Source organism: Saccopteryx bilineata, chromosome 11 (genome assembly GCF_036850765.1).
Source record: "Saccopteryx bilineata isolate mSacBil1 chromosome 11, mSacBil1_pri_phased_curated, whole genome shotgun sequence".
Lineage (NCBI taxonomy): Eukaryota > Metazoa > Chordata > Mammalia > Chiroptera > Emballonuridae > Saccopteryx > Saccopteryx bilineata.
In genome coordinates this window covers 55,244,147-55,256,536 of record NC_089500.1, presented here as the reverse complement: position 1 = coordinate 55,256,536, position 12,390 = coordinate 55,244,147, and the positions used below count along the sequence as shown (strand labels likewise).

At 35.2% G+C, this 12,390-nt stretch overlaps 1 protein-coding gene across 1 annotated transcript in view; it reads left to right on the top strand.

Annotated features, from left to right (window-relative positions):
• The window catches only part of LAMA1 (laminin subunit alpha 1), a 222,495-nt gene that overhangs the window by 93,611 nt on the left and 116,494 nt on the right, over window positions 1–12,390 (top strand). The window contains exons 6-7 of the mRNA XM_066247114.1: window positions 3,324–3,413; window positions 11,393–11,510. Of these exons, the coding sequence (XP_066103211.1) occupies window positions 3,324–3,413; window positions 11,393–11,510 (208 nt within the window). The remainder of the gene's footprint in view (window positions 1–3,323; window positions 3,414–11,392; window positions 11,511–12,390) is intronic.

Below are 12,390 nucleotides of genomic sequence, written 5' to 3'. Positions count from 1 at the left end.
GATCCACCTGGCAGGCCCACTAGGGGGCGATGCTCTGCCCATCTGGGGCCGTTGCTCCATTACAACTGGAGCTATTTTTTAGCATCTGAGGTGGAGGCCGTGGAGCCATCGTCAGCATGTGGGGCCAACACGCTTGAGCCAATCAAGCCAGGGGTGTGGGAGGGGAAGAGAGAGAAAGGAAGAAAGCAGGAAGGGTAGAAAAGCAGATGGGTGCTTCTCTTGTGTGACCTGACTGGGAATCGAACATGGGACTTCCACATGCCAGGCTGATGCTTGACCACTGAGCAAGCTGGCCAAGGCTGAAAAATTTTAAGTTTGAGATATAATTCACATTTAAGAAAACTTACAGATTTTAAGTGTATCGTTACATGTACAAGGCTTATGTGGACATTTTTTAAATCTCTTTGACTTCAGAAACTAAGGGTAGAATGACTGAATTATAAAGGTATCTGTATGTTTAATTTTTAGGAATTTGCTAAGTGTTATCAAAAGTAGTTGCACTATTTGACAGACCAGCAATGTGTGAATTCTGGCTGCACTGCACACTTTCACATATTTGGATTTTCTGTCACTTTCCTGTCAACCATTCTAGCATGCAGATAGTGGCATCTCCCTGTGATAATTTGTCTTTCCCTGAGAACTAATGTTGAGCATGTGTTTATTGATGTCTGATCACATTTTTCTGTGTATTTATTTTATTTTTATTTATTTAAATTTTTTTTGGTCTATTGATTTTTAGAGAGTGAGGTAGAGAGAGAGAGACAGAAAGAGAGAAATATAAATATCCACTTATTTATGCGTTCATTGGTTGATTCTTACATATGCCCTGACCAAGGATGGAACTCACAACCTTGGTGTGTCAGGACGATGCTCCAGCCAAGCTAACTGGCCAGGGTTGTTTATATTTGAGTTGGGTTATCTGTTTCCTTATTATTGAATAATGAAAGATCTTTATATATTTTGTGTACAAATCTTTTGTCAGATATGACTCTTGCAAATATTTTTTCTTTATTTGAGCTTGCCTATACATTTTTCTTCTTCTTCTTCTTCTTCTTCTTCTTCTTTTTCTTCTTCTTCTTCTTCTTCTTCTTCTTCTTTCTTCTTCTTCTTCTTCTTCTTTTTATTCAGTGAGAGGAAGGGAGTGAGAGACAGACTCCCGCATGTTCTAGGACCAGGATCCAGCCGGCAAGCCCACTAGGGGGTGATGCTATGCCCATCTGCGGCCCTTGTGCCGTTGCAACTGGAGCCATTTTTTTTATCACCTAAGGTGGAAGCCATGGAGCCATCCTCAGCATCTGGGGCCAACTCGCTCCAATAGAGCCATGGCTGCAGGAGGGGAGGAGAAGAGAGAGAGAGAGAGAGAGAGAGAGAGAGAGAAGTGAGAGAGGTAGTGGTGGGGAAGCAGATGGTCACTTCTCTTGTGTTCCCTGACCTGGAATGGAACCCAGGACATCCATACACCGGGCCGACACTCTACTGCTAAGCTGACTGGCCAGGGCTTCACTTTTCTAACTATGATTTTTGAAGAGTAGAAGTTTAATTTTGAAGAAGTCAAATTTATCATTTTTTTTCTTCCTATACGTATGTCTTCTCTGAAAAAATATTTGCTTATCCCAAGTTTGCAATGATATTATCTCATGCTTTCTTCTAGAAGCTTTATAGTTTTAGCTTTTACATCTATTATCATTTCAAATTAATTTTTATATTTGATGTGAGTTAAGAGTCAAAGTTTTTATGCATATACAATAGTTTCAGCAGGACCTGTGGAAAATACATTCATTTCCCCCATTTCATTGTTTTGGTACCCTGTTGAAAATGATTTGATCTTATTGTAGGTCTATTTCTAAACTGTGTACTATTTGATTGATCTATTTGTTTATACTTATGCCAATAACAAGCTTTATAGTAAGTCTTGAACTGAGTTCTTTTTCAAGATCTATTTCAAGTTCATTATGTTTTCTTATAAATTTCAGAATCATTTTGTTAATTTTTGCTTAAAAAAAAGAAAAGCCTGCTAAGATTTTTACTTGAGACTCCATTGATTCTATAGATCAATTGAGGAAGGATTTTCTAAGACATTTGTAATAATGGATCATTAAGTCCATGAACATGCTATATCTCTTTACTTTCTTAGGTCTTCTTTAATTCCTCTTGGCATTTAAAAGAAAAACATTTTCTTCTCTTGAGAGAGAGAGAGAGAGAGAGAGAGAGAGAGAGAGAGAGAGAGAAGCATTAACTCATTGTTCCACTTGGTTGTGAACTCATTGGTTGCTTCTCAGATGTAACCTGACCGGGATTGAGCCCATGACCTCAGTGTGCAGGGATGACACTCTATCCTCAGAGCCACCTAGTCAAGGCAGGAATTGTTTTATTATTTGTTTATTTGCACATCATAAGTTCAATTGACTCTTAAGAATTTTATGTTTTTCAATGTTAGTGCTAATAGTTTGCTTTTTAAGGTCATTTTCCATTTGTTCATTGTTAGTGTATAGAAATGCAATTCATTTTTGTTTATTGATTTTGTATATTGAGCCTTCACCAAATTCACATATAATTTCTACTAGTTTTGGGATGGACTGTGTACACAGTAGTGTCATCTACAGATAATGACAGTTTAGTCTTACAGTGCACTCTGTATGCCTTTTGTTTATTTTTTCTTGAATTATTGAACTGTTTGGCATCTCCCACAGAATGCTGAATAGAAATGGTATGAGCAGAACTTAAGAAGAAAGCACTTAAACTTTTACTGTTAGCTCCAGGTTTTCCATAAATGCCCTGTATTAGGCTGAAGAATTTTTCTTCACTTTCTGCTTTGCTGAAGTTTTTTTTTTTTAATGAATTGATTTGAATTCTGTAAAATGCTTTTTACCAGTCTAATAAAATAATCATATGCTTTATCTCCTTTATTCTGTTAATGTGGTGATTGACGCATTGATTTTTGTGTGTCAGATTAACTGCATTCCTGGGATAAGTTCTACTTAGTCATGAGTTACTATATTTTTTATATAGTACTGTATTTGATCTAGCAATACTTTTTAGGGTTTTCAGTACCATGGATTTTGAAGTGACTGCATTGGTTAAAGATACAGCCAAGTTGAAAAATTCTTTTAGACTTCTTTGGTTTCTCTCGATGAGCTACTTGGACGTTTTCCATATATTTTAAAGAACACAAGAATTCTTTGCTCATGATATATTTTTAAATATATATATCTAATTACTTTTTTAGATTATGAGTAACAACTGGGATATTTAGTGGAGTGTCAGCATTTTCTTTTCACTGAAATTAAACAGCTTTTATTGTTTGTAACTCTCTTTTTCCCTAGTATTACTATTCAATAAAAGACATTTCTGTTGGAGGAATGTGTATTTGTCACGGCCATGCCAGTAGCTGCCCATGGGATGAAATGACAAAGGTGAGTCCTGGTATTTCACATTTTGCTAAAACATTAAAATAGAAGTTGTAGCGGTAATATTTGCATTGTGCTTTTTTTTTCCATTCAAAACAAATGTTAAAATGTATAAATTCATGCTACAAAAAAGATTTTCCAATAATTTAATTGGTTTCATTTTTTTTGTTAGGTTACCATAAACTTCCAGTTTTTTCAACAATTTTATTTTGCATTCTTTGGAGAATATATTTCTAATTAAATGCTTATTAATGATTTCTTTTGTGGTAAAATATATATAACATAAAATTGACCGTTTTTAAAGTGTATAATTCAGTGACCTTTTGAATTTTGAAGCTCTTCTCCCTGTAAGACAGGTAAGTGCAAAACATGTGCAGCTATAAATTATGTTGACATTTTTTTAAAGACAGATACACTGCTTCCCATTTTCTCCCACTTCCATTTTGGTGTTATTTAAGTCAAGATAAAATTGATCTGTGTTAGCACAGTATTCAGTGAATAAGATGACATTCTTTCTTCTTACCATAAACAACTTACATGAAATTACCTCTTATTTTTTTGTAATCTTTGTATTAATTTAACTCTTAAATAGATTCATTATTCTCTTATTGCTTCCAAAACTATGTAGGTGAATCTCAAAAAGTTATTAATAGGAGCTGTCAAACCTTTAAGGTCAATCTCTTCTTTTTGAAAAGCTTTTGTTAGCTAAGCCATATTTTATTTTATTAAGTTTTATTTAGACTAAATTTAACATGGTGACATTGATCAATAAGAGTACATAGGTTTCGGGTAGATTTTTCTACAGCATTTAACTGTTGATTATATTGTATACCCATCACTGAAACTCAAATCATTTTCTGCTACTGTGTATCTGTCCTTTACTCCTTTCCCCTCAACCTTTCCTCACATTCTTTACCTCTTCGTAATCACGTCACTTTTCTCTGTGTCCATGAGTCTCAGTTTTACATCCCACCTATGTGTGAAATAATATAGTTAGCTTTTTCTGATTTACTTATTTCACTCGGTATAATGTTCTGAGGGTCCATCCATGTTGTCATAAATAGCAGTAGGTCATCATTTCTTATGGCTGAGTAGTATTCCATAGTATATATGTACCATCTCTTCTTTATCCAATCCTCTATTGAAGGGCACTTTGGTTGTTTCCATGTCTTGGCCACTGTGCATAATGCTGTGATGAACATGGGGGGAGCATGTGTCTTTACTTACCAGTGTTTTCGAGTTTGGAAAGTAGATGCCCAGTAGAGGGATTGCTGAGTCATATGGTAGTTCTATTTTTAATTTTTTGAGGAACCACCATACTTTCTTCCATAATAGTTGTACTAATATGCATTCTCACCAGCAGTGAATGAGGCTTTCTTTTTCTCCACAGCTTCCCAACACTTCTAATTACCTGTCTTGTTGATAATAGCTAATCTAACAGGTGTGAGGGGGTATCTCATTGTAGTTTTGATTTGTATTTCTCTAATAGCTAGTGAAGATGAGCATCTTTTCATATACCTGTTGTTCATTTGTTTGTCCTCTTGTGAGAAGTGTGTTCAGATCTTCTCCCTATTTTTAATTGGATTTTTTGCTTGTTTGTTGCTGAGCTTTATGAGTTCTTTATTTATTTTGGATATGAACCCCTTATCAGAGCTGTTGTTTGCAAATATCACCTCTGATTTAATTGGCTGCTTATTTGTTTTGTTGTCAGTTTCTTTTGCTGTGCAGAAACTTTTTAGTTTGATATAGTTCCATTCATTTATTTTTGCCATTACTTCCACTGCCTTTGGGGTTAAATTCATAAATTGTTCTCTACAGCCAAGGTTCATCAGCTTAGTACCTATGTTTTCTTCTATGTAAGTTATTGTTTCAGATCTTATTTTTATGTTTTTGATCCATTTTGAATTAATGTTTGTGCAGGGGGACAAACTATAGCCAAGTTTTATTCTTTTGCATGTGACTTTGCAATTTTCCCAGCACCATTTATTAAAGAGACTTGCTTTTCTCCATTGTGTGTTTTTGGCTCCTTCGTCAAAGATTATTTGTCCATGTATGTGTGGCTTTATTTCTGGGCTCTTGGTTCTGTTCCATTGGTCTGAGTGTCTGTTTTTCTGCCAATACCATGCTGTCTTATTTATCCCGACTCTGTAGTATATATAATTTGAAGTCAGGTAGTGTGATACCTCTGGCTTCATTCCTTTTCGTCCAGATTGCTTTGGCTATTTGGATTTTTTTATGGTTCCATACAAACTGGGTGATTTTTTGTTCTATTTTTTTTAATGACATTGGAATTTTGATGGGGATTATGTTAAACTTGTGTGTTGCTTTGGGTAAAATGGCCATTTTAACTATGTTGATTCTTCCTATCCAGGGACATGGAATATTTTTCCATTTCATTGTGGGGTTTTTTCCAATTTCTTTCAACAATGCTTTATAGTTTTCAGTATATAGGTCCTTCACATCCTTTGTTAAGTTTATTCCTATGTATTTAATTTTTTTGTTGCAATTGTAAAATGAATTGTAATTTTTTTTTTTGCATTCAATTTTTGAAGTTTCATTATTGTTGTATGAGAAAACAATAGACTTTTACATATTGATTTTGTATCCTGCCACTTTACTGTATTGGTTTTTTGGTGGAGTCTTTGGGATATTCTGTATACAGGATCGTGTCATTAACAAAAAGTGATCTCTTTACTTGTTCTTTTCTGATATGGTTGCCTTTTATTTCTTCCTCTTGCCTGATTGCTCTGGCCAAAACTTCCATAAATATGTTGAATAAGAGTGGAGAGAGTGTACAGCCTTGTCTTGTTCCTGATTTTAGAGGAAAAGCCTTCATTTTCTCACCATTTAGTACGATATTACCTGATGGTTTATCATATATGGCCTTTATTATGTTGAGGTACTTTCCTTCTATACTCATTTTGTTGAGTGTTTTAAACCTGAAGGATGATGTACCATATTGAATGCCTTTTCTGCATCTATTGATAGAATCATATGATTTTTGTTCTTTGTTTTGTTGATGTAGTGTATTATGTTGTTTGATTCATGTATGTTGAACCATCCTTCTACTCCGGAAATGAATCTCACTTGATCATGATATATTATTTTTATAATGTGTTATTGTATTAGATTTGCTAGTATTTTGTTCTGGATTTTTGCTTCTGTCTTCATTAGAGATTTTTGCCTGTAGTTTGTTTTTGTTTTTGTTTTTTTTTGTATCATCCTTGCCAGGTTTTGGTATCAAGGTTATGTTGGCCTCATAAAATGTGTTGAGGGAGTATTTCTTCTTCTATTTTTTGGAAGACTTTGAAAAGGATAGGTACCAATCTTCTTTGAATGTTTGGTAGAATTCACTAGTGTAGCCATCTGGTCCTGGAATTTTATTTTTGGGGAAGGCGTTGATAGTTGTTTCTATTTCCTCCCTGCTTATGGGTCTGTTTAGGTTTTACACTTCTTTGTGACTCAGTCTAGGAAGATTGTGTAGTTCTAGGAATTTATCCATTTCTTCTAGGTTGTTGAATTTGGTGGCATAAAATCTTTCATAGTATTCTACTATGATCCTTTGTATATATATGATGTCTGTGGTAATTTTTCCTCTTTCATTTTTGGTTTTGTTTATATGAGTCATTTCTTTTTTTCCTTAGTGAGTCTAGCCAGAGGTTTGTCAATTTTATTGATCTTTTCAAAGATCCAGCTCTTTGTTGTATTAATTTATTCTATAGTTTTTTTCTATAGTTTTTTTTTTTTGTTCTCTATTTAATTAGTTCTGCTCTAATTTTTACTATTTATTTTCTTCTGCTGACTATGGGTTGCCTTTGTTCTTCTTCTTTTTCTTCTTTTTCTCCTCCTCCTTCTTCCTCCTCTTCTTCTTCCCCTTCTTCTTCTTCTTCTTCTTCTTCTTCTTCTTCTTCTTCTTCTTCTTCTTCATTAAGTGAGAGGCAGGGAGGCAGAGACAGAATCCTGCATGCGCCCCAACCTGGATCCACCCAACCAGCCCCCTAAGGGCAATGCTATCCCTAGGGCTGCTGCTCCATTGCTTGGCAATGAGCTATTTTAGCACCTGAGGTGAGGCTACAAAGCCATCCTCAGCACCTGGGACCTACTTGCTGAAACAAAGCCATGGCTGCAGGAGGGGAAGAGAGATAGAGAATAAGAGAGAGAAGGGGGAACAGTAGAGAAGCAGATGGTCACTTCTCCTGTGTGCCCTGACTGGGAATCAAACCCGGGACTGGCCAATGACTGTTCTTCTTTTTCTAGTTCTTTAAGATATGATGTAAGCTTGTTTACTTGAGATTTCTCCTGTTTCTTGATATAAGCCTGTAATGATATAAACTTCTTTCTTATATTGCTTTCACTGCATCCTAGAAATTTTGATATGTTTTGTTGTCATTTTCATTTGTCTGTATATATCTTTTGATCTCTGCTTTTATTTCTTCTTTGATTCATTCATATTTTTTAGCAGTATGTTCTTCAATTTTCACATTTTTATGAGTTTTTTACTTCCTTTTTACAGCTGAATTCTAATTTCAAAGCCTTATGGTCAGAAAGTATGCTCGGTTTAATTTCAATATTCATGAATTTGTTGATGTTAGATTTGTGGCACAACATACCGTCTGTCCTTAAGAATGTTCCATGCATACTGGAAAGGAATGTATAATCTGATGGTCTGGGATGAAATGCCCTGTAAATGTCTATTATGTCTATTTGGTCTAGTGTCTCCTTTAAGGCCGATATTTTATTGATTTTTAGTTTGGATGGTCTATCTAAACTCATCAATGGTGTATTGAGATCTCCAAGTATAATTGTGTTTTTGTCTGCTTCTATTTTTAGATTAGTCAGTAGATGTCTTAAACATTTTGGTTCTCCCTGGTTCGGTGCATATATATTAAGAAGTGTTATGTCTTTTTTAATGTCCTTTTTTATTTTATTTTTATTCATTTTAGAGAGGAGAGGGAGAGACAGAGAGAGAGAGAAGGGGGGAGGAGCTGGAAGTATCAACTCCCATATGTGCCTTGACCAGGCAAGCCTAGGGTTTCGAACCGGTGACCTCAGCATTTCCAGGTCAATGCTTTATCCTCTGCGCCACCACAGGTCAGGCTAGAAGTGTTATGTCTTTTTGATACAATGTCCCCTATATCATTATGAAATGTCAATCTTTGTCTCTGGTTACCTTTGTTGTCTTGAAATCAGCATTGTCAGATATGAGTATGGCTACACCTGCTTTTCTTTGGGTATTATTTGCTTGAAGAATAGTTTTTCAACCTTTTACTTTGAATCTACTTTTGTCTTTGCAGCTTAGATGTGTTTCTTGAAGGCAGCATATGGTTGGGTTTTGCCTTTTGATCCAGTCTGCTACTCTCTGCCTCTTTATTGGTGAGTTCAGTCCATTCACATTTAGGGTAGTTATTGACACTTGAGGATTTCCGACAGTCATTTTATGTTTTGTTTTCTGGTAGCTCTATGTCTTGTTTCATTCTTCTCTTTTGTGTTTCTGTCCGTTGTTCTTGTTTGGTGATATTTCATACTCCTTTCCCTGTTATTTTTGAATTGTGCATTTTATTAGTGGCTTTTTGGGGGGTGGTTATCATTAAGTTATTAAAAGAAAACCTGGCATATGTACAAGAGTTCTTTGTCTTGTGATTGTTTCTGCACTTCATCCTTCTTTACTATTGAAAATCTTTATTGTCTCCTATTTTATGTTATTGTTGTCACATATTATCCTTGTTTTTAATGTGACCTTGTTGGAGCTTTTACTTGCAATTTTGATTTGTTTTATTCTTTGTATCTGGTCGAATAACTCCTTTAAATATTTCTTTTAGTGGGAGTTGTCTGGTGATAAATTCCCTCAGCTTCTGTATATCTGCAAGTTTTTATTTCTTTTTCATAGTTTAAGGATAACTTTGATGGATATAATATTCTTGGCTGGTAATTCCTCTCTTTCAGGACTTTGAATACTTGGGTCCACTCTCTTCTAGCTTGTAGAGTTTCTGCTGAGAAGTCTGATGATAACCTAATGAGCCTTCCTTTTTATGTTCTTCTTTTCCCTAGATGGCTTGAGGATTCTTTCTTTGTCATTGATTTTTGACAATTTTATTACAATGTGCCTTGGGGTGGGTCTGTTTTGGTTGAGGTAATTTGGTGTCCTCTTTACTTCTTGTATTTGTGGATCTAACTCTTTCCATAGGCTTGGGAAGTTCTCATAATTATTTGTTTGAATAAGCTCTCCATTCCCTTATCTCTCTCTTCTTCTTCTGATATACCTACTATTCTTATATTGCTCTTTCTGATGAGTCAGACAATTCTTGTAGAGCTCTCTCAAGTTTTTTAATTCATGAGTCTCTCTCCTCTTTTCTCTGTAGCATCTCTAATTGCCTGTCTTTGATATCACTGATCCGTTCTCTGTCTGGCCTGTTCTATTAGCTAAACTTGCTACCTCAGTTTTCAATTCACGTTTTGAGTTCTTCATCTCTGTTTTTAAAGTTTCAATCTCCTTGATGAGGTATTCTTTTTGTTTTCTGAGCTCATTAAGTTGCTTATTGGTGTTCTCTTACATTTCATTGAGTATTTTCAGAACTTCATTTTTGAATTCTCTATCATTTAACTCTAAGGTTTTAATGCAATTGAGATATTTTCTGAAGATTTTTTGTTTTCTTTCTGAACTACATCTCTGTCTTGTGTAGCTATGGTATTTTATTTCTTCTTCTTTGATGGCATTTGAGAGTAATATTGTTAATAACTCTAACAAAAAACAACTAAAATAATGAAAAATAAAAGTATAAAAATATTAAAAATAATGACAAATAAAAAAGAAAAACCAAAGAAAAAGAGCAAAAACAAAACATCAAAAACAAACAACACCCACAAGAAAACCAAATAAAAATATAAAAATTAAAGAAAATGAAATCCAAAAGAGAAAAAAAAAATCAGTTTTGAAGGGTTACTATTTTCTTCCGGTAGGTGTGACTGTATTACAAGTTTTAGCTCTGTGAAGTTCCTGGGTTGACCTCCACTGAGATGTTGCTGTTGCAATGATGTAGGTGTAGCTGCAGTCACGTTGGTGGGTGAAGTGTGTTGTGAGGGCTTTATGGCTTTAATGGTTTAGCAATGGCAATCTCAGGCCTTTGGGTGCTCCTCCCCATGTCTCAACAGACCAAGAGACCAGATGCGGAGTTACCTCTGTTCTCTACCCAGAGAGTGGCTCTGGGTAGTTGTAGAGTCTGTCTCTGCTATTTTTCATACCTTCGAGGTTAGGGAGGAGGGATCTGTAAAGCTGAGGTGCCACGTGTTGGTTTCCTCTGACTCTGCACCGAGTGTGGGCCATGGGCAGACCATGAGAATGCTGGCTATGACTCCTTGTTCTGCCACCACTTTGTTTTAGTATCTCCCCCTCTGCCCCTCTGTCTCACTGCTCCTCCCAGCAGAAGGAGGCCCAGTCACTCCTAGTTTCCCTCTCCATATCTCCAGCAGACAATACCCAGACAACCCGAGCTTCCTTCCTCCCTATAGTCCTGACTGAGAAAAAAAACTCAGTTATTCCAGGCTTCTCTCTGGTCTGCGAATGCATTTTATCTTTCACCCACCTTTTCAACCCATCTCACTTTTATTCCATTGGTGCTTAGCTCTTTCAGGTACACCTGAGAGCCCAGCTGGGGTTCCTTCGCTGCATTATAGCTGTACAATTTGTTGACATTTCAAGAGGAGAGATCAGGAGTATCTCTCACGCCATCATTACAATGACGTCATCCCAAAACTGTGTTCATCCACATTTTAGTTTTACTTTATTTATTCTTACTTCCTGTTTGTAACCAGGTCATGTGTATATTTTGCTTTTAAAATTAAATTCTAGTTTTCTTTGGGATAGCCATATATCCTCAATTGTAAAGTCTTGCTATATATATTTGACTGTCAGAGATTTCTTTTAAAATAAAATTAAGGAAAACATACAGGTAAGTTTTCAGATGAAATTTCGTATGCCTGCTGTCTAGAAACTCCAGTGTCAATGTGAACATAACACCTGTGGAGAGAGCTGCAGTAGGTGTTGTCCTGGGTACCATCAGAAGCCTTGGAGACCCGGGACCATTTCTTCTGGAAACATATGTGAAGGTAAATCCTCTGAGAATTGGAGGAATGTGGAGGTTTTTCCTTTTAGTATGCTCAAGTTTTTGGTGACTTAATACTATTTGCAATTAATAAAAACTTCCCAAACTACAGATTGCTTTAATAAAATTTAAACTATTGAGACCTAAATTTATGTTTATGAATTTGATATTTTGTCTAATATTTCTCTCTCATAGATTAATGTATCCTTTATTAATTTAGATTTTATTTTTAAATAGGCAATATAATCACAAGATCCCAACATCTAACAATATATAAAAGTTTATAGTAAAAGCATTACTTCCTTTCTATCTCAACCCTTTCCAGTTTTTATTATTTCCTGGTATGTTCTTTCTGAAATTTGTATGCAATAAAAGGTATATTTTTATATTCCTACTTCTCACACACTTTATACACAGAACCTGACATATTATACATGTCAGTCTATGCATTGCTTTTATACTATTTTTTAATAATACATTTTTACAGAAAATCTTTCTATATTAGTGATATGAAATACCATGTTTAAAAACAGCAGCACTGAATCCCATTATATGAATGTAATGTAATTAAAACAGCTCCCTATTCATGAGTATTTTGATTATTACCAGTCTTTTGTTAACATAAGCAATGGTACAATGATTAACTCTGTATAGGCCATGGAGAAGTGTGCAAGGACTTCTGCAAGACGTAATCCCAGGAGATAGTTTGATGGTTCGAATGACAATGCACATTTACAGTTCTGATAGCTATTTCCAACTGCCCTCGTGAAGATTGCCCATATCCTATTAAAATTGTTTATTCTATATTTTTAAACTAATTTATAGTCATAGAAACTTATCTAGGGAGGGAAGGGTTGTTTTTAATATAAGACAAATATATATAT